At 50.1% G+C, this 22,753-nt stretch overlaps 1 protein-coding gene across 1 annotated transcript in view; it reads left to right on the top strand.

Moving 5' to 3' along the window:
• Positions 1-22,753, top strand: part of LOC144611390 (voltage-dependent T-type calcium channel subunit alpha-1I-like) — a 382,459-nt gene that overhangs the window by 276,204 nt on the left and 83,502 nt on the right. The window contains exons 16-18 of the mRNA XM_078430461.1: positions 98-166; positions 5,357-5,541; positions 6,282-6,408. Of these exons, the coding sequence (XP_078286587.1) occupies positions 98-166; positions 5,357-5,541; positions 6,282-6,408 (381 nt within the window). The remainder of the gene's footprint in view (positions 1-97; positions 167-5,356; positions 5,542-6,281; positions 6,409-22,753) is intronic.

Raw genomic sequence — 22,753 nt, 5'->3', positions numbered from 1 at the left:
ATCATTTATATTTAAAATGGTATGTGAAGCCGTTAATAACCCATTATCAGTGTCAAGTCTTCCTCGGTGCCTAATTTAAACCTCTTTATTCCTGCAGGAACGAATCTTCCTCAGCGTTTCCAACTACTTTTTCACTGCCATTTTTGTTGCAGAAATGACTCTGAAGGTAAGAGGCGTCGAAAGCCCTTTCTGTTAACTCAACTGATGGTGCAGTTCAGTCGGCCAATGACACGTGTTAAGGGCGGCACGGTGGCGCAGCGGTAGAGTTGCTGCCTCACAGCGCCAGAGACCCAGGTTCGATCCTGACTCCGTTCTCCCCGTGACCACGTGGGTTTTCCCCGGGTGCTCTGGTTTCCTCCCACGCTCCAAAGGCGTACGGGTTTGTAGGTTAATTGGCTTTGGTAAAAATTGTAAATTTGTTCCGAGCGTGCCTGGTCCTTCCTTACTCCCTCATGTGTAGGATAGTGCTGTTTATGGTGATCGCTGGTCAGCACAGACTAGGTGGACCCAAAGTAGCGGCACGGTAGCGCAGCGGTAGAGTTGCTGCTTTACAGCGAATGCAGCGCCGGAGACTCAGGTTCGATCCTGACTACAGGTGCTGCACTGTAAGGAGTTTGTACGTTCTCCCCGTGACCTGCGTGGGTTTTCTCCGAGATCTTCGGTTTCCTCCCACACTCCAAAGACGTACAGGTATCTAGGTTAATTGACTGGGTAAATGTAAACATTGTCCCTAGTGTGTGTAGGATAGTGTTAATAGTGTTAGTGTGCGGGGATCGCTGGGCGGTGCGGACTTGGTGGGCCGAAAAGGCCTGTTTCCGCGCTGTATCTCTAAACTCAACTAAACTAGTGAACAGGTGATCGATGGTCAGCACGGACTCAGTGTGCCGAAGGACCTGTTTCCACGCGGTATCTCGAAACTCAACTAAACCTAAACGGCAACCCTTTCACACATTAAACCCCTGTCCCACTGAGGCGGTGTTTTAGGCGACTACAGGCGACTAGGCCGTTGCCACACGGTCGCCCGGGTGTCGCCCGTACGATCGTGAGTCGTCTCCAAAGAGTCGTAGCGTCTTTCCGGTCGCCGCTGGATTTTCAGAATGTAGAAACTTTATCGGCGACAGTGGGTTTGACGCCAATGGGCGTAGCTCGGCGTCTCCAGACGGGGGCGCTGTCGTAGGTTGTCGCCAGGCGACGTAGGCTGTCGCCGGTGCCGACTTCGGTGAATTCCATTGGCGACGACCTACGTCAACCGGCGACAGGTACCGGCGTCAAAACCGGAGGCCAAAATGGCGGGAATTGTCTTCAGTTGTGGCCGACACGGTCGTGGCTTGTCGCGGGCGGACGTAGGTTGACTTCGGTTGTCGTAGGTTGTCGCCTGTGTGGTCGTAGGTGGACGTCCTACTCGCGACGACTGGGTCGCCGGTTGTCGGCGGCTTGCCGTAGCTTGACGTTGACTAGGTGGTAGGTTTTTGTAGCTTGTCGTAGACATTGTCGTAGGGGAGGGGGGTTTTTCGGCGACCTGCTACGACTATGACAGTCGCCGGCAGTCGCCTAAAAGAATCGCCTAAGTGGGACAGGCCCTTTAAGGTGTGAGCTATATTGAATGGTTGAGCAGGCTGGGTCTCTATTCCTTGGAGTGCAGGACTGTATCTCCAAAACTAAAAGATACGATCAGAGGAGGGTACTGCTTAGTGTAACTCACACTGATGGAGGAGCAGAGATGAGAATCAATCACACTCTTTCACCACTAAAACTCGAGGGCATAGATTTAAGGTGAGAGGGGGAAAGACTGATGAGGGCAATGTTTTCAAACAGAGGATGGTGGACAGGTGGAACAAGCTGCCACAGGAAGTGTTGGAAGAAAGTGCAATCATGTTTTCTCTAAGTGCTCCGGTGTCCTCCCACATTCCAAAGATGTGCAGGTTGTAGGTTAATTGACTTCCATAAATGATCCCCAGTGTGTGGCATAGACCTAGCGTAGGGCAGCATGGTGGCACAGCGGTAGATCTACTGCCTCACAGCGCCAGAGACCCAGGTTCGATCCTGACTATGGGTGCTGTCCTGGTATGCTCCCCTTGTGACCTACGTGGGTTTTCTCCGAGATCTTCGGTTTCCTCCCACACTCCAAAGACGTGCAGGTTTGTAGGTTAATTGGCTTCGTATAAAATATATAAATGTAAAATTGTCCCTAGTGTGTGTAGGGTAACGTTAATAATAATAATAATAATAATAATAATAATAATGCATTACATTTATATAGCGCTTTTCAAACACTCAAAGACGCTTTACAGGGATTTCTAGAACATAGAGAAGTGAATAAATAGATAAATAAGTAAACGAACAGAGAAAGGAGACAGAAGGTGAGGTGACCTTCAGTGGTTGAAGGCAGTGCTGAAGAGGTGAGACTTCAGTGATGTTTTGAATGTGGTGAGTGAGGAGGAGTCAATGTGCGGGGATCGCTGGTCAATGCGGACTCGGTGGGATGAGGGCCTGTTTCCGCGATGTATCTCTGAACTAAACTAAACTAAACTAGTGAACGGGTGATCGATGGTCAGCACGGACTCGGTGGGCCGAAGGGCCTGTTTCCACACGGTATCTCTAAACTCAACTAAACTAGTGAACAGGTGATCGATGGTCAGCACGGACTCAGTGGGCCGAAGGGCCTGTTTCCACGCGGTATCTCTAAACTCAACTAAACTAGTGAACAGGTGATCGATGGTCAGCATGGACTCGGTGAGACGAAGGGCCTGTTTCCATGCTATATCTCTAAACTCAACTAAACCTAAACAGCAACCCATTGACACATTAAGATGTGAGCTATAGGGAGAGGTTGAGTAGGCTGGGTCTCTATTCCTTGGAGTGCAGGAGGATGAGGGGAGATCTTCTAGAGGTGTACAAAATCATGAGAGGAATAGATCGAGTAGATGCACAGAGTCTTTTGCCCAGAGTAAGGGAATCGAGGACCAGAGGACATAGGTTCAAGGTGAAGGGGATAAGATTTAATAGGAATCCGAGGGGTAACTATTTCACATAAAGGGTGGTGGGTGTATGGAACAAGCTGCCAGAGGAGGTAGTTGAGGCTGGGACTATCCCATCGTTTAAGAAACAGTTAGACAGGTGCATGGACAGGACAGGTTTGGAGGGATATGGACCAAGCGCAGGCAGGTGGGACTAGTGTTGGCCGGTGTGGGCAAGTTGAGCCGAAGCCACACTGTGTCACTCTATGACTCTGTGGCATTAAAGCTGTGGGATTTTCCTCTTCCCTTGGGTAAAGTTCCCTCTTTAATTGAAATCTGGTTGTGTTTTTTTGTGCTCCGTCACCGAGCCTGTTTCGTGAGGTTGCATTTGTTATCCTGAGCTTCAAGTGAGCGAAGGGGAACCTGGACTCACTGAGCACACAGGCAGAGACAGAACAGATGGAAAGTGGCTGTGGATGGAATATCCAATGCACCCCTGAGCTAAGTCGTCTCTTTAAGCAAGATATTAATGACCTAATTTACCATTAAGGTATAAAAGATCTTTTTCATATGCTGAGCGCAAGTTAAAAACCCATTGCAAATTGAAGCATTCATAGCTGTCAGGGAATATAGTCATAAAGATGCCAGCCCTTGGTTAACCGAGTCCGTGTCAGCCATCAAGAATCAATTCAAAATTAAGCGTACACTAATCCTATTTTACTCTGTCCATATTCTTTAAGGTGAAGGGGGAAAGATTTAATAGGAATCCGAGGGGTGATTTTTTAACACAAAGGGTGGTAGGAGTATGGGACGATCTGCTGGAGGAGGTAGTTGAGGGCTGGGACTATCATAATGTTTAAGCGACATTTGGACAGGTTCAGAGATAGGAAGGGTTTAGAGGGATCTGGGCCAAGTGCGGGCAGGTGGGACTAGTGGAGATAGGGGGCATGGTGGTCGGGGTGGGCAAATTGGGCTGAAGGGCCTGTTTAGTTTTAGTTTTCGAGATACAGGCCCTTCGGCCCACCGGGTCCGCTCCGACCAGCGATCCCCGCACATTAACACTATCCTATACCCACTAGGGACAATTTTTACATTTACCAAGCCAATTAACCTACAAACCTGTACGTCTTTGGAGTGTGGGAGGAAACCGAAGAACTCGGAGAAAACCCACGCAGGTCACGGGGAGAACGTACAAACTACGTACAGACAGCACCCGTAGTCGGGATCGAACCCGGGTCTCCGGCGCTGCAAGCGCTGTAAGGCAGCGACTCTACCGCTGCGCCACCGCGCCGCCGTTTCCACGCTGTATGACTCTACGACTCTCAGCAACTACCACCCACACACCATCAGAGGGCAGAATCAGGAAGAGTGTACTGTATAAGGGACAGTACTATCCCTTTTGAAGAAGGGTCTCGACCCGAAACGCCACCCATTGCTTCTCTCCTGAGATGCTGCCTGACCTGCTGAGTTACTCCAGCATTTTGTGAATAAGTACTATCCCTTTTGTTTCGTTTAGTTTAGTTTAGGGATACAGCACGGAAACAGGCCCTTCGGCCCACCGAGTCCGCACCGACCAACGATCCCTGCACATTAATGCTATCCTGCACACTCTGGGGACAATTCACAATTTACACTTATACCAAGCCAATTAACCTACAAACCTGCACGTCTTTGGAGTGTGGGAGGAAACTGAAGATCTTGGAGAAAACCCACGCAGGTCACGGGGAGAACGTACAAACTCCATACAGACAGCACCCGTAGTCAGGATCGAAGCCGGGTCCCTAGCGCTGTAAGGCAGCAACTCTACCGCTGCGCCACCGTGACGCGCCCAATCTGCTTAAGTGATTTAGGTTGATCGATACATATTGGTGCAGAACACGAGACGAAACTCCCCGCTAATCTTCCATTCGCTTTGTGGAAGGTCTCCTGGTGCTTAGTTCATCCAAAATGCAACAAACAGCTGTTGGGATTCTCAGCCCTGTTACTCAAGGTGACGCTATAAATATGACTCTTCTCCAGACGAAGACAGACACTAGAACATGGACAAACTCTGCGGGACAGGCAGCATCTCTGCAGAGAAGGAATGGGTGACGTTTCGGGTCGAGACCCTTCATCGGACTAAAGAGGGGTCTCGGCCCGAAACGTCACCCATTCCTTCTCTCTGGAGATGCTACCTGCCCCGCTGAGTTGCTCCAGCTTTTTGTGCCCGTAGGTTTAAATCATCATAAGGGCCGAATTGCCTCCTCCTGCACCTATTGTCTATTGTCTATTGTCTATTGTCTATTGTCTATTGTCTATTGTCTATTGTCTATTGTCTATTGTCTATCATCTGCAGTTCATCCTTCCTCTTCCCTCGTTGTTTTCTCTCTCAGCTCACTGTCGTTCTTTATGCCTGTTAGGTTGTCTCCTTGGGATTTTACATTGGTGACCAAGCGTACCTGAGAAGCAGCTGGAACATTCTGGATGGATTCCTCGTCTTCGTGTCGCTCATCGACATCGTCGTGTCGCTGGCCTCTGCAGGTGGAGCCAAGATCTTGGGCGTTCTCCGGGTCCTCAGGCTTCTCAGGACCCTCCGTCCCCTCAGGTAGAGCCTAGAAGGCAGCTGGGCCTAGTACTGTCAATGGAGAAGGCAGGAACGGGCTACTGATTGTGCATGATCAGCCATGATCACGGTGAATGGCGGTGCTGGCTCGAAGGGCCGAATGCCCTCTTAATCACGGCACGGGTAGGGACAAGCACAGAGAATAGCCCATAGAGCAGTGCTGAGTTTCTCAAACAAGTCGACTTATTCAAGGCCTTAACAGTCCACACAGGGAAACACTCTGAGCGAACCCAAAGTGTTTCAAAGATTCCCAGCACCCACTGCGTTTTTATATTCGCAAAATGGTGACAGGTGGATTTTATATTTCTGAAATAATTCAGTATTGATCAATGTCTCTGTGGTCTTTCATCTTTATTTTCTCCATAGAGTTATCTTTAACCTTCTGTTCTCCATGACATAGAAAACCACTCTCCTATTTGTCTCACAAACAGACGCGATAAAAGACACTATTTCCCGAGACAGACACAAAGTGCTGGAGTATCTCAGCGGGTCAGGCAGCATCTCTGGAGATAAAGGACGGGTCAGGACATTTCGAGTTGGGAATCTTCTTCAGACTCCCGATCCGAAACATCACCCATCCTTTATCTCCAGAGATGCTGCCTGACTGGCTGAGTTACTCTACCACTTTGTGTCTATCTTTGAGTAAAGCGTTTGTTTGATTATTGAACAATTCTAATACAGATGCAGTCTCTGATCTCTTCACTCTCATGTCTTGCATCAAGGGTCATTAGTCGAGCGCCAGGCTTGAAGCTGGTCGTCGAAACCCTCATTTCCTCCTTGAAGCCGATCGGGAACATAGTCCTCATCTGCTGCGCTTTCTTCATAATCTTTGGGATTCTCGGAGTCCAGGTAGGAGCTCAGTACTCAATATGTGTGGGAAAGAACTGCAGGCGCCGGTTTAAATCAGAGATAGACACAAAATGCTGGAGTAACTCAGCGGGACAGGCAGCATCTCTGGAGAGGAGAAAGGAAGGAAGGAATGGGTTCTACGTTCCTTCTCTCCAGAGGTGCTGCCTGTCCCGCTGAGTTACGCCAGTATTTTGTGTCTATCTTCGGTACTCAACACGTCTTGAAGAACAATGAGGACCCGACGTGGGAGGACCGCCCTGAGGGATGATGGGAGAACAAAGGGGGACCCAGTGTGGGGGGGGGGGGGGGCACTGTAATTGTAGAATCCTCTGCCATGGGGATAAGCTGCGTGTGTTTGTTTGTCCGATCGTTTGTTTGTTTGTATGTTTGTGTGAGGTTATCCACTTTGGTGGTAAGAATAGGAAGGCAGAGTATTATCTGAATGGTGTCAAGTTAGGAACAGGGGACGTACAACGAGATCTGGGTGTCCTAGTGCATCAGTCACCGAAAGGAAGCATGCAGGTACAGCAGGCAGTGAAGAAAGCCAATGGAATGTTGGCCTTCATAACAAGAGGAGTTGAGTATAGGAGCAAAGAGGTCCTTCTGCAGTTGTACAGGGCCCAAGTGAGACCGCACCTGGAGTACTGTGTGCAGTTTTGGTCTCCAAATTTGAGGAAGGATATTCTTGCTATTGAGGGCGTGCAGCGTAGGTTTACTAGGTTAATTCCCGGAATGGCGGGACTATCATATGTTGAAAGACTGGAGCGACTAGGCTTGTATACACTGGAATTTAGAAGGATGAGAGGAGATCTTATCGAAACGTATAAGATTATTAAGGGGTTGGACACGTTAGAGGCAGGAAACATGTTCCCAATGTTGGGGGAGTCCAGATCAAGGGGCCACAGTTTAAGAATAAGGGGTAGGCCATTTAGAACTGAGATGAGGAAAAACTTTTTCAGTCAGAGAGTTGTGAATCTGTGGAATTCTCTGCCTTAGAAGGCAGTGGAGGCCAATTCTCTGAATGCATTCAAGAGAGAGCTAGATAGAGCTCTTAAGGATAGCGGAGTCAGGGGGTATTTAATTTACTTTTAGTTTAATTTTAATTTCAAGTTTTTCGTGTGCGTTGTGTGTCGTGACTGTCGGTAGATGAATAAAGTTCTATCGTATATCGTATTGTATCTTTTTGTTCAACCGGTTTTGCTCAGCTTAAAAACCGGCTCGGGTGTAAAATTAAACACCGACCCAACCTGTGGCCGAAGTTTTAACAATACCACTTGTGTTCTCAGATGCAGAAGGGTCAGGGAGAACAGTAAAACGTTTATGTTGCTCATAGAGCCGGCACAGTGGCGCCTCACAGCGCCAGAGACTCGGGTTCAATCCTGACCTTGGGCGCTGTCTTTGTGTGAAGTTTGTACGTTCTCCCTGTGAACGCGTGCATGGGTTTTCTCTGAGTGCTGCTGAGGCCACGGGGGGGGGGGGGGGGGGGGGGAAATACCGGCTCACAAAGTCGGCCTCGGGAGTCGGCTACGGGAACGGATCCTCGTAAATCTTCTCATCGGGTCATAAGAGATAAGAGGTGAAAGAGGCCATTTGGCCCATCAAGTCTTCTCCGCCATTCACTCATGGCTGATCTATCTCTCCTTCCTAACCCCATTCCCCTGCCTTTGCCCCGTAAAGGGGGGGGTCTTTTAGGACCGAGATGAAAAAGTTTTTTTTCACAAAGAGAGTGGTGAATCTGTGGAATTCTCTGCCACAGAAGGTAGTTGAGGCCAGTTCATTGGCTATATTTAAGAGGGAATTAGATGTGGCCCTTGTGGCTAAAGGGATCAAGGGGTATGGAGAGAAGGCAGGTACGGGATACTGAGTTGGATGATCAGCCATGATCATATTGAATGGCGGTGCAGGCTCGAAGGGCCGAATGGCCTACTCCTGCACCTATTTTTTATGTTTCTATGTTTCTATCCCTGCCTTAAAAATACCCACTGACTTGCCCTCCACAGCCTTCAGCGGCAAAAGAATTCCACAGATTCTGACTAAAGAAATTCCTCCTCATCACCTTCCGAAAGGGACGTCCTTTAATTCTGAGGCGGTGACCTCTAGTCCTAGACTCCCCCACTAGTGGAAACATCCGTCCTCTCCACGTCCTTTCCATCCAAGCCTTTCTCGGCGCCCTTTTCCAGCTTCATGGCAAATTCTAGTTCTCCCTCTGCAGAAGCTGCCCGACCTACTGAGTGTTTTGCAGCGTTTCTGACTTTCAAGCGTTTGAGTTTGGGAGAGGGTCGGCCAATTGCATCGCTGCACTCCCTCCAGCTTAATGACGCTGGTAACCCGAGGCAATGTAATTACACTTTCCTGCTCCAATTTAATTCACCTAAAAGTAACAACAATACAATACAATACAATATAATACAATATATCTTTATTGTCATTGTACCCAGGGGTACAACGAGATTGGGAATGCGCCTCCCATACGATGCAATAATTTAAGTAATTAACAGCAACCCAACGAAACGAAACAATTGTAACAGTTTTTTAGACAGGGTAAAGTGCAAGTTAATCTATGCGTTGTGGCCATCCGGCTCAGCAGGACCGGCTCATAGCAGCTATGGCCCTGGGGATGAAGCTGTTCCTGAGTCTGGAGGTGCGGGCGTAGAAGGCCTTGTATCGTCTGCCCGATGGAAGCAGTTCGAACAGACTGTTGCAGGGGTGTGAAGAGTCTTTGTGGATGCTGGTGGCTTTTCTGAGGCATCGTGTGTTGTAGATGCCCTCCAAGTCTGGTAGCTGTGTTCCGATGGCCCTCTGAGCTCTATGGACTACCCGCTGTAGAGCTTTCCTTTCTGCCTCCGTGCAGCTGAGGTACCACACAGGGATGCCATGCGTTAGGATGCTCTCTAAAGTGCAAACTACAAACCCTTTACGAGCTCTCTAATGCACCGGGACTGTTTGTTGTTGCTGCAGGCAGCAGCGGGGCCTCAGGTGGGTCTTTGCTTGACTTGACCTTGATGCGGTTGACAAAGGCTTTGACTGCAGTGAACATGGCAACCATTGGCTCACCTCTCCGCATAACACGCGCGTTCGATATCTGCATCGTTAGCTGCAGAAATGCGAATTGATTCGCTCTATATGGTTCTTCAGCTTAAGGTTAATGAGTTGAGAAGTACCGCAAATTATATTTAAGACCACAGCGATAATTTTATTTCACATTCACAGTGGAAACGCTTCACTTAACCCCGTCAGATTTATGGCCATTATCAAAGTTCTTTTGCTTCAACCAGCATTTGCAATTGGATGGATGAGGATAGCAATGAGCGGGGACAAAATGAGACGGTCATTGTCTTGGAGAATGGATGTGAGGCAACTGTGGTGAGATTACCTGTGGCGCGGGGACTTGCGTCAGCTGGATAGAGTTCTTAAGGATAGCGGAGTCAGGGGGTATGGGGAGAAGGCAGGAACGGGGTACTGATTGAGAATGATCAGCCATGATCACATTGAATGGCGGTGCTGGCTCGAAGGGCCGAATGGCTTCCTCCTACACCTATTGTCTATTGTCTATTATTGCGTCGTGGTCAAATCCCAAACATTTTAGTTTGTCCTGGTTGAACATACCTCAGTTGAAATATTGATTGATGGAATACCTTGCTAGGAAGATGCAGCGTGGAGACAGGCTCTTTGGCCCACCAAGTCTACACCGACGATCGACGCCCATTCACACTAGTTCTTTGTTGTCCCGCTTTTGCATCCACTCCCTCCAAAACTCGGGGCAATTTAGGGGCGTGGAATCGGCCTCTTTGACCCACCGAGTCCACGTCGACCAGCGATCACCCTGCACACTGACTCGGGACAATTTCACTGCAGCCTACTGCAAATCTGTGGAGTTCTCTGCCTCAGAAGGCAGTGGAGGCCAATTCTCTGGATGCATTCAAGAGAGAGCTGGTTAGAGCTCTTAATGATCGCGGAGTCAGGGGGTATGGGGAGAAGGCAGGAACGGGGCAGTGCTTGTGGATGATCAGGCATGATCACATTGAATGGCGTTGCTGGCTCGAATGGCCTACTCCTACACCTATTGTCTATTGTCTATAACTTGCAAACCTGCGCGTCGTTGAGAGGTAGGCGGAAACCGGAGCACCCAGGAGAAACCCACACAGTCACAGGGTGAACGTGCAAACTCCGCACAGAGGGCGACTGAGGTCAGGATCCCCAGGGTCTCTGGCGGGGTGAGGCAGCAGCTCTACCAGTTGCGCCACCGTGCCGCATATATATATTTGGGATTGGACCACAGTTCAATAAATGCTGACGCAAGTCCCCGCGCCACAGGTAGAGTCGCTGCCTCACAGAGACTCTGCTTCGATCCTGACCACGGGTGCTGTCTGTACGGAGTTTGCACGTTCTCCCCCGTGACCCACGTGGGTTTCCTCCGGGTGCTCCGGTTTCCTCCCACACTCCAAAGACGTGCGGGGTTTGTAGGCTAATTGGCTCTCGTGAAATTGCTGACCGGTCAACTTGGAGGCTGGGTCGAAGGGCGTGTTTCCGCACTGTATTTTCGAAAGACTGAAGTAAAGAAAAAAACTAGCTGCCTGAAATCTGAAATGACCACAGGGAAAAACGTGCTCACCAGGTCAGACGGCATCCACGGAGAGAGAAGCAGGGTCATAACAAGAGGAGTTGAGTATAGGTGCAAAGAGGTCCTTCAGCAGTTGTACAGGGTCCTGGTGAGACCACACCTGGAGTACTGTGTGCAGTTTTGGTCTCCAAATTTGAGGAAGGATATTCTTGCTATTGAGGGCGTGCAGCGTAGGTTTACTAGGTTAATTCCCGGAATGGCGGGACTATCATACGTTGAAAGACTGGAGCGACTAGGCTTGTATACACTGGAATTTAGAAGGATGAGAGGGGATCTTATCGAAACGTATAAGATTATTAAGGGGTTGGACACGTTAGAGGCAGGAAACATGTTCCCAATGTTGGGGGAGTCCAGAACAAGGGGCCACAGTTTAAGAATAAGGGGTAGGCCATTTAGAACTGAGGTGAGGGAAAACTTTTTCAGTCAGAGAGTTGTAAATCTGTGGAATTCTCTGCCTCAGAAGGCAGTGGAGGCCAATTTTCTGAATGCATTCAAGAGAGAGCTGGATAGAGCTCTTAAGGATAGCGGAGTCAGGGGGTATGGGGAGAAGGCAGGAACGGGGTACTGATTGAGAATGATCAACCATGATCACATTGAATGGGGGTGCTGGCTCAAAGGGCCGAATGGCCTCCTCCTGCACCTATTGTCTATTGTCTATCGTCTATCGTCTATTCCACGAGAGAAATTGTCAAGCTGAAATACTGACTGCGTGTCTCTTCAGCTTTGCTGAGCACAGCAATATTTTCCAAATCATTTTGTAAAATACTCAAAACCCATTGAGTTCTTAATCGACAACACCAGATTTTTTTTTTGCTCCTACTTTTTGACAGTGGATTTGCTGTTAAATCAGTTGATGTTCGTCAAGCAATTGGAATACTTTATTGTCACATATTACCAGGCACAGTGAGATTCTTTGCTGCATACCCAGTGTATACAAATAGCAGCCACCTAAGGGGCTGACAAAGTTACAAAGCACGCCGGCTCCTCCTTTTGTTCTCCCTCCCCCGCCGCGGTTCCCCCAGGCCGGGTCCCCATTGTCCTTTGTTCTCCCCCCTCCCCCAATCGTCCATTGTTCTCCCCCCCCCCCTCACGGGCGGTCCCCCCAAGCCGAGTCCTCCATTGTTCTTCTCCTCCACCACCCCCCCCCCCACGAAATGGTCCTCCACGCTCTCATCGACCGTCAACACGCGAGGCATCGCCCCCGCTGCGAGGCTTCACCGCCGCCCAGGCCGCATCGTCGCGAGGCTTCCCCGCCGCCGGGGCCTCACCGCTGTCGACGCTCCACTTTCGCGCCACCGTGGTGCCTGCCCGGGCCCCGTCCCCGGTTGAGGTTTGAACGTCGATCAAGTGTGTCAGAGCTCACGACTTAGACACGGGTTCCCTTGACTCTCAGTCTGAGGAAGGGTCTCAACCCGAAACGTCACCTATTCCTTTTCTTCAGAGATGCTGCCTGACCCGCTGAGTTACTCCAGCTTTTTGCAACAATCTTCAATCCTGAATTGTTACTCAGAGCTAACAATAGACAATAGACAATAGGTGCAGGAGGAGGCCATTCGGCCCTTCGAGCCAGCACCACCATTCAATGTGATCATGGCTGATCATTGTCAATCAGTACCCCGTTCCTGCCCTCTCCCCATACCCCCTGACTCCGCTATCCTTAAGAGTTCTATCCAGCTCTCTCTTTAATGCATTCAGAGAATTGGCCTCCACTGCCTTCTGAGGCAGAGAAAATAAACAAGGACCCTAAGGGCTGCATGGTATTTTTTCCACGTCCTCCCTCTCCCCTGACATCAGTCTGAGGAAGGGTCTCGACCCGAAACGTCACCATTCCCTCTCTCCAGAGATGCTGCCTGACCCGTTGAGTTACTCCAGCATTTTGTGTCTACCTTCGATTTTAACCAGCATCTGCAGTTTTTTTCCTCCCCTCCCTCTGTCCCCTTCCACCCTCCGCTCCTGCCTCTAACTTCACAATTTGCACCTGTTCTATCCTTTATACCACATATTTTTTTGTCTTTTCATCTCCGGCCTTTGCCGAGCTCTCAGTCTGAAGAAGGGTCCCGACCCGAAACGTCACCCCATCCTTTTTCTCCAGAGAGGCTGCCTGACCCGCTGAGTTACTCCAGCATTTTGTGTCTATCCACCCATCACTTGCCAGGCTTTGCCCTACCCTTCCTCTCTTCCAACTTTCACCCCCCATCCTCCCCTCATCCCCCCCCCCCACCCCCCCAACCACAGTCAGTCTGAGTAAGGGTCTTGACTCGAAACATTACCCATCAGTGTTCTCCAGGGATGCTACCCACACGCACTGCGTTATTCCAGGCTAACTTCTGATGGGTCTCTGCTTTTGAACATTGCACATGTGGTTCTGGCCAAAATATATCGTTTCACCCAAGGGCAAACATCTGCTTCTAGTGTGTGTGCTCGAGATTATTTGCTAATTTAATTTCATTGGGGAAAAAATAAGCAATAAAAGGCAGATATGTTTTCCAACAGAGCTGCGATGTCACATTATGAAGTTAGTTTTCTATTTAGTTTTAGTTTTAAAGATACTGTGTGGAAACAGGCCCTTCGGCCCATCGAGTCCACGCCGACCAATGATCTCCTGCTCACACTACACAAGGGGCAGTTTACAGAAGTGGATTAACCCACAAATCCGCACGTCTTTGAGATATTTTTTTCCTTGCAAATAACAGACATTGGATGTTCTCTGAGTGATACAGCATGGAAACAGGCCCTTCGGCCCAACTTGCCCACCTCGACCGACATGCCCCCATCTCCACTGGTCCCAACCTGCCGGCGTTTGGCCCAGAACCCTTGAAACCTGTCCTATCCATGTACCTGTCCAATAGTCTCTTAAATGTACCTGTCTCAACTACCTGCTCCGGCAGCAGGTTCCATTCACCCACCCACCTTTTGTGCAAAAAAAAAGTTACCCCTCAGTTGAATACAAAGAAACTGGAGGAACTCAGCGGGTCAGGCAGCATCTCTGGAGAAAAGGAATAGATGACGTTTCGGGTCGAGAGTCGACCCTTCTTCAGATAACCCCTCAGGTTCCTATTCAAAAGCTTTCCCCCCTCACCTTAAATCCATGTCCTCTGCTTCTCGAGTAAGTTGACTTGGTTCTGGCGGTGAATCTGTGGAATTCTTTGCCTCAGAAGACTGTGGAGGCCAAGTCAGTGGATATATTTAAGGCAGAGATAGATAGATTCTAGATTAGTACGGGTGTCAGAGGTTATGGGGAGAAGGCAGGAGAATGGTGTTAGGAGGGGGAGATAGATTGAATGGCGGAGTAGACTTGATGGGCCGAATGGCCTAATTCTCCTCCTATCACTTATGATCTATACCAGTTGGTCTCACACTGTCAGCCAAAAAGCCATTGGAGACATTAAGAAATAATGCATGATAACACTTAGAAAGTAAGAGCTAATCAGCAACAGTCAGAGCATATTTGCAAATGGCAGTCATGCTTGATGAGTTTAACAATTCTCCGAGGAGATTACTGAGCCTGGAGACAAAGGGAATGGAGTGGTACATTAGGTGTCGAGCAATGAGTTTGACAGAGTGCCAATGACAAAACGAAACAAGCATTTTCTTTCTGCTTCTGTACTCCCTTTTGGTTTAGAGATACAGCGCGGAAACAGGCCCTTCGGCCCACCGGGTCCGCGCCGACCAGCGATCCCCGCACATTAACACTATCCTACACCCACTAGGGACAATTTTTACATCCACCAAGCCAATTAACCCACAAACCTGCACGTCTTTGGAGTGCGGGAGGAAACCGAAGATCTCGGAGAATACCAAGATCTCGCAGGTCACGGGGGGAACGTACAAACTCCGTACAGACGGCGCCCGTAGTCGGGATCGAACCCGGGTCTCCGGCGCTGCGTTCGCTGTGAGGCAGCAACTCTACCGCTGCGCCACCACCTTCTGAGGGCAATGATCTTCCCCTTTTGCTTCGAGATGGGGAGAGGGAGTCAGTGCCTTTTATAATTGAGGTTGAAAGCAAGTGTTTTTGTGGCAGGCTGCAAGCGAAGGTAAGACACAAAATAGCCAGGTAGCTCAGCGGTCGGTCCAGGCAGCATCCCTGGAGGAAAGGAAAAGGCGACATTTCAGGTCGAGACCCTTCTTCGGACTGAGAGTCAGGGGAGAGGGAAATGGGAGATATGGACTGTGGTGAAATAGAGAGATGCAGAACAAATGAATGAGAGATATGTAAAAAAGTAACAATGATAAAAGCAAGTAATCTGCGAGTGATGGAAAAGGCATTAATATGCTAATAACTCGTTTAGCCGACCAGAGGGTTGCTAAATACACAGATGACGGTTCTGATTCTCTGCACTTATAAAATGTAGTTGGACGAATGCTCATTTCCTACTGTCATGGGTTTGTCTACTGACACAGATCAATGCGTTTAACAAGGAAGAGATCAAGGGACTCAAAGCAATCAGACTCCTGTGAATGAGATTCTGTGCACCTTTTATAAAGCTAATTGACCTGATTGACACTCGTACTCAAGGGGAACTGGTTTCTTTGCTGAAGATAGATACAAAGTGCTGGAGCAGTCTGCCCAGACCTACCTGATCTCCCGGTGGCTCAGCACTTCAACTCCCCCTCCCATTCCCGCAGTGACCTTTCTGTCCTGGGCCTCCTCCATTGTCAGAGTGAGGCCCAGCGCAAATTGGAGGAACAGCACCTCATATTTTGCTTGGGCAACTTACACCCCAGCGGTATGAACATTGACTTCTCCAACTTCAAGTAACCCTTGCTTTCCCTCTCTCTCCATCCCTCCCCATCCTAGATCTCCGACCAGTCTGGTATAAACCCACTGACTCGCACAGCTATCTGGACTACACTTCTTCCCACCCGATCCCCTGCAAAAAGTCTATCCACCACTCCCAATTCCTCCGTCTACGCCGCATCTGCGCCCGGGATGAGGTGTTTCACACTAGGGCTTCCGAGATGCCCTCGTTCTTCAGGAAACGGGGCTTCCCCTTCTCCATTATAGATAAGGCTCTCACTAGGGTCTCTTCTACATCCCGCAGCTCCGCTCTTGCTCCCCCTCCCCCCACTCGCAACAAGGACAGAATCCCCCTCGTTCTCACCTTCCACCCCACCAGCCAGCGGATCCAACATATCATCCACCAACATTTCCGTCACCTACAACGGGACCCCACCACTGGCCATATCTTCCCATCCCCTCCCCTTTCTGCATTCCGCAGAGACCGTTCCCTCTGTAACTCCCTGGTCCACTCGTCCCTTCCTACCCAAACCACCCCAACCCTGGGCACTTTCCCCTGCAACCGCACGAGATGCAACACCTGTCCCTTTACCTCCCCCCTCAACTCCATCCAAGGACCCAAACAGTCATTCCAGGTGAGACAAAGGTTCACCTGCACCTCCGCCAACCTCATCTATTGCATCCGCTGCTCTAGATGCCAACTTATTTACATCGGCGAAACCAAGCGCAGGCTTGGCGATCGCTTCGCTCAACACCTGCGCTCGGTCCGCATTAACCAAAATGATCTCCCAGTGGCCGAGCACTTCAACTCCCCCTCCCATTCCCAGTCTGACCTTTCTGTCATGGGCCTCCTCCAGTGCCATAGTGAGGCCCACCGGAAATTGGAGGAACAGCACCTCATATTTCGCCTGGGCAGTTTGCAGCCCAGTGGTATGAACATCGACTTCTCCAACTTTAGATAGTTCCTCTGTCCCTCTCTTCCCCTCCTCCTTCCCAGATCTCCCTCTATCTTCCTGTCTCCACCTATACCCTTCCTTTGTCCCGCCCTCCTGACATCAGTCTGAAGAAGGGTCTCGTCCCGAAACGTCACCCATTCCTTCTCTCCCGAGATGCTGCCTGACCTGCTGAGTTACTCCAGCATTTTGTGAATAAATCAGTCTGACTGTCCTCCTGATTAGATTTTACATTGTATGCCTCGTTGTCACTTTCCCTGAGATAACAATGATGTATTTTCCATTTTCGTTGGGCTTCGTCCCCTTTGATCTCTCGTTTTCACGCCTGACCCCTCCATATCTCTCGTTTTCCTCTCCCCTGACTCTGACGAAGGGTCTCGACGCCGACCAGCAATCCCCGCATTTCTACATTTATGCCAAGCCAATTAACCTACAAACCTGTACGTCTTTGGAGTGTGGGAGGAAACCGGAGCACCCGGAGAAAACCCACGCAGGTCACGGAGAGAATGTACAGACTCTGTACAGACAGTGGTCGGGATGGAATCCGTGCCGGCCCTAAAGTGCTCTGAACAGCTGGGGTGGAGTCATTGAATATAGTCTTAAGGCTGAGAGAGACCTTTCGGAAGGAATAAGAGTTGTGGGAACAGGCAGCAAAGTGGCTCAGGCCAAGGTCAGATCTGCCATGATTTCATTCCATGGCAGGGCACCCATTCCTTTTCTCCAGAGATGCTGCCTGACCCGCTGAGTTACTCCAGCATTTTGTGTCAACTCCTGGTTCTGGCTGATTTACAGAACGATACAGTGTGGGAACAGGCCCTTCGGCCCATTGAGCCCATGCCAACCATTGGTCACCCGCTCACACTAGTTCTATGTTATCCCACTTTTTCAACCACTCCCCACACTCACCAGAGGCAATTTACAGAGAGCAGGTTAACCTACAAACCTGGGTAACTTGGGATGGAGGAGGAAACTGGAGCACCCAGAGGAAACCCACGTGGTCCACGAGGAAGAACAAGGAAGGAAAGAACAAAGAAGCAAACTCCACACAGATAGGACCCGAGGTCGGGATCAAACCTGGGTGACTTGGACTGTGAGACAGCAGCTCTACCAGCTGCGCCATGTGACTAGGGTTGCCAACTGTCCCGTATTAGCTGGGACATCTGGTATATTGATTTATCCCATATGGAACCGCCCTTGTCCCGTATTAGGCCCAGGGGGCGCTGTAGGCCCGGACACTGTAGGCCTGGACATTTTACGTCGGACATTGCAGTACAGGGGGCCGCTGTAGGCCTGGACACTGTAGGCCTGGACACTGTAGGCCCGGGAGCCGCTGTAACCCGGACACTGTAGGCCCAGACAGTGTAGGTCGGACATTGTAGGCCAGGGAGCCGCTGTGGGCCCGGATACTGTAGGCCTAGACACTGTAGGCCTGGACACTGTAGGCCCGGACACTGTAGGCCCGGATGCCCGGGCGCTGCCTAACGGAGGTTGCGTATCAACCCGCCTCCTGGCCCGGGCGGCCACTTTTGGTGGAGTGGGAGCACATGGCCGCTAGCTGGGTGAGGTCAGGTGGGGCGCGGGGCGGTGACGTCACCTTTTGTCCCTTATTTGGGAATGAGATAGTTGGCACCCCTACATGTTAGACCGAGGAGAGTTAAGCAGATGAATCTCTCTAAAGTGTGGAAGAATGAACTGTGATCTTTTTGAGGATTGAAGAATTCTCCGAAGCCTTGACAGGGGTGATGGTCTCCCTTATATAGTTCAGTTTAGTTTGGTTTAGGTTAGTTTAGAGGTACAGCATGGAAACGGGCCCTTCGGCCCCCCGAGTCTGTGCCGACCAGCGATCCCCATACACTAGCACTTTCCTACACACACTAGGGACAATTTTCAGGTTTTTACCAAAGCCAAATAACCTACAAACCTGAACCCCTTTAGAATGTGGGGGGAAACAGGAGCACCCTGGGAAAACCCACGTCATCACACAGACGAACCCACGTCGTCACACAGACGAACCCACGTCGTCACACAGGGAACGTATAAACTCCATACAGACGTCAGGATCGAACCCGGGTCTCTGGCGCTGTAAGGCATTCCAAGGGGCAGCACGGTGGCGCAGCGGTAGAGTTGCCGCCTCACATCGCCAGAGACCCGGGTTCGATCCCGACTCTGGGTCCTTGTCTGTATGGAGTTTGTACGCTCTGCCCGTGACCTGCGTGGGTTTTCTCCGAGATCTTCTCCGAGTTTCCTCCCACACTCCAAAGGCGTGCAGGTTTGTAGGTTAATTGGCTGTGGTATAAGTTTAAATTGTTCCTCGTGTGTGTGTGTGTGTGTGTGTGTGTGTGTGTGTGTGTGTGTGTGTGTGTGTGTGTGTGTGTGGGATAGTGTTAATGTGCGGAGATTGCTGGTCGGCGCGGGCCCGGCGCGCCGAAGGGCCTGCTCCTGCACTGCATCTCCAAGCTGGACTAAATTGATTCCATTAACACTTGAGCAGGTTCCCACTGCCGCGTTTTACATTCAGTAAGCAAATCTGCAGTTAAAATGTAATGGGCAGAACAGGCTGTTCTTGCAAACTGCATCCTACAGAGAGAGCACACGTCTCCTCATTGTTCCCAATAGCGAAGTCTCGTCGGTGAATCTCGATCACTTGCACAGGGGAGCCCCGTGAGCACGGCAGGTAACAGAGGCATCTCGTTCACTGCTCGCCCCCACCCCACCCCCACCCCCATCCTGGGAAGTCGATGAAACCTCTCATCACCATAGCAATCCTGCTTCTCTTCACACAAAAAAAAATCCGCAAGGCAAAGCTTTGGCTCCTGGCTCAATCCCTTGTTCGTAGGAAAGAACTGCAGATGCTGGTTTAAATTCCGAAGATCTGAAGAAGGGTCCCGACCCGGACCGTCAGCCATTCCAGGACAAGGGGCCACAGTTTAAGAATAAGGGGTAGGCCATTTAGAACGGAGATGAGGAAGAACTTTTTCAGTCAGAGAGTGGTGAAGGTGTGGAATTCTCTGCCTCAGAAGGCAGTGGAGGCCAGTTCGTTGGATGCTTTCAAGAGAGAGCTGGATAGAGCTCTTAAGGATAGCGGAGTGAGGGGGTATGGGGAGAAGGCAGGAACGGGGTACTGATTGAGAGTGATCAGCCATGATCACATTGAATGGCGGTGCTGGCTCGAAGGGCTGAATGGCCTACTCCTGCACCTATTGTCTATTGTCTCCAGAGTTGCTGCCTGTCCCGCTGAGTTACTCCAGCATTTTGTTGAAGGTATCACAAAATGCTGGAGTAACTCAGCGGGTCAGGCAGCATCTCAGGAGAGAAGGAATGGGTGACGTTTCGGGTCGAGACCCTCCTTCAGACTCTCTTCAACCCCTTCTTCACCACACAACTCACCGCCAGCCCTCCAAGTGGATCATGAGAGGAATAGATCGAGGAGATGTTGCCAGGACTCGAGGGCCTGAGCTATAGGAAGAGGTTGATGGAGCTGGATAGAGCTCTTAAGGATAGCGGAGTCAGGGGGTACGGGGAGAAGGCAGGAACGGGGTACTGATTGAGAATGATCAGCCATGATCACATTGAATGGTGGTGCTGGCTCGAAGGGCCGAATGGCCTACCCCTGCACCTATTGTCTATTGTCTATTGTTGAGCAGGCTGAGATTTCATTCCTTGGAGCGCTGGAGACTGAGGGGCGATCTTATAGAAGTGTTTAAGATCATGAAAGGAATAGATTAGGGAATAGATTCCAGAGTAGGGGAATCGAAAACCAGAGGACATAGGTTTATGGTGAGGGGGGAAAGATTTAATAGGAACCTGAGGCGCAACCTTTTTACACTAAGGATGGTGGGTGTGTGGAACGAGCTGCCAGATGAGGTAGTTGAGGCTGGGACTATCCCAACATTTAAGAAACAGTTGGACAGGTACATGGATAGGAGAGGTTTAGAGGGATGTGGGGCAAACGCAGGCAGTTAGGACTGGTGTAGATGGGACATGTTGGTTGGCATGGGCAAGTTGGGCCGAAGGGCCTGTTTCCACATCTATGACTCCGTATAGATGTCACAGACGCATGCGGCGTCTTCACAAACCCAGGTCAACCCAAAGAATGAGCATTGTTTGAAGTTTCAGTCTAGTTTATTGTCACGTGTACCGAGGTACAGTGTAAAGCTTTTGTTGCGTGCTAACCAGTCAGCTGAAAGACAATACACGATTACAATCGATTAATTTACAGTGTATTGATACATGATAAGGGAATAACGTTTAGTGCAAGGTAAAGCCAGCAAAGTCCGATCAAGGGTAGTCCCAGGGTCACCAAAGAGGTAGATAGTAGTTCAGTACTGCTCTCTGGTTGTGGTAGGACGGTTCAGTTGCCTGATAACAACTGGGAAGAAACTGTCCCTGAATCTGGAGCTGTGCGTTTTCACACTTCAACATCTTTTGCCCGATGGGAGAGGGGAGAAGAGGGAGTGGCCGGAGTGCGACTGGTCCTTGATTGTGCTGCTGGCCTTGCCGAGGCAGCGTGAGGTGTGGATGGAGTCAATGGAAGGGAGGCTGGTTTGTGTGATGGTCTGGGCTGCGTCCACAATTTGCTGCAGTTTCTTGCGGTCTTGGGTGGAGCTGTCCCCAAACCAAGCTGTGATGCCACCTGATAAAATGCTTTCTATGGTGCATCTGTAGAAGTTGGTGAGGGTTGTAGGGGTCATGCCGAACATACTAAGCCTTCTACGGATGTAGAGTGGAGTAGAAAGGGATGTTTATACTATCAAAAGGCCACTTCTGCAGAGGTTTTACTTTGTCAGAGGTGCTCCCTTTCTATCAAAATATGACTCATTTTTATGTAGCTACGTGGGGCGGCGCGGTGGCGCAGCGGTAGAGTTGCTGCCTCACAGCGCCAGTGACCCGGGTTCCATCCTGACCACGGCTGCCGTCTGTACGGAGTTTGTACGTTCTCCCCATGACCTGCGTGGGTTTTCTCCGGTTTCCTCCCACACTCCAAGGACGTGCTGGTCTGTAGGTTCATTGGCTTGGTGAACATTGTAAATTGTCCCCAGTGCGTGTAGGAAAGTGTTAGTGTGCGGGGGATCGCCAGTCGGTGCGGACACGGTGGGCCGAGGGGCCTGTTTCCATGCTGTATCTCTACACTAAGTATAGAGAGAGGGAATGGATCTGACGAGAGTGGCCCTTGGAACCTGGCGTGGGCTGAATGGCTGTCATTATAAAGGGAAGAAATCACGTCCCAGCTCCTTGACAACAATGGGACAATTTGGGCAGGCGCGTAAGATGGCAGGAAGCATGTTCCCGGTGTTGGGGGAAGTCCAGAACCAGGGGGCCACAGTTTAAGTAAAAGGGGTAGGCCATTTAGAACGGGGATGAGGAAAAACCTTTTCACCTAGAGAGTTGTGAATCTGTGGAATTCTCTGACTGGAGGCCAATTCTCTGGAATGCTTTTGAGAGAGAGTCAGATAGAGCTCTTAAAGATAGCGGAGTCAAGGGATATGGGGAGAAGGCAGGAGCGGGGTACTGATTGTGGGATGATCAGGCACGATCACAGTGAATGGCGGTGCTGGCTCGAATGGCCTCCACCATTGTCAGTATAAGAAAATAACTGTAGATGCTGGTACAAATTGAAGGTATTTATTCACAAAATGCTGGATTATTCACAAAATGCTGGGCCACAGTTTAAGAATAAGGGGTAAGCCATTTAGAACGGAGATGAGGAAGAACTTTTTCAGTCAGAGAGTGGTGAAGGTGTGGAATTCTCTGCCTCAGAAGGCAGTGGAGGCCAGTTCGTTGGATGCTTTCAAGAGAGAGCTGGATAGAGCTCTTAAGGATAGCGGAGTGAGGGGGTATGGGGAGAAGGCAGGAACGGGGTACTGATTGAGAGTGATCGCATTGAATGGCGGTGCTGGCTCGAAGGGCTGAATGGCCTATTCCTGCACCTATTGTCTATTGTCTATTGTCTATTGTAACTCAGCAGGTCAGACAGTGTGATGTATATGTAATGTAAATGCCAGTGCCCCCTTGAGGCCAAGAGCAGAAGCTGGC

This window comes from Rhinoraja longicauda, chromosome 40 (assembly GCF_053455715.1).
Source record: "Rhinoraja longicauda isolate Sanriku21f chromosome 40, sRhiLon1.1, whole genome shotgun sequence".
NCBI lineage: Eukaryota > Metazoa > Chordata > Chondrichthyes > Rajiformes > Arhynchobatidae > Rhinoraja > Rhinoraja longicauda.
Note: the sequence above shows the minus strand (reverse complement) of the source record. Positions and strands in the feature narration are given on the sequence as shown.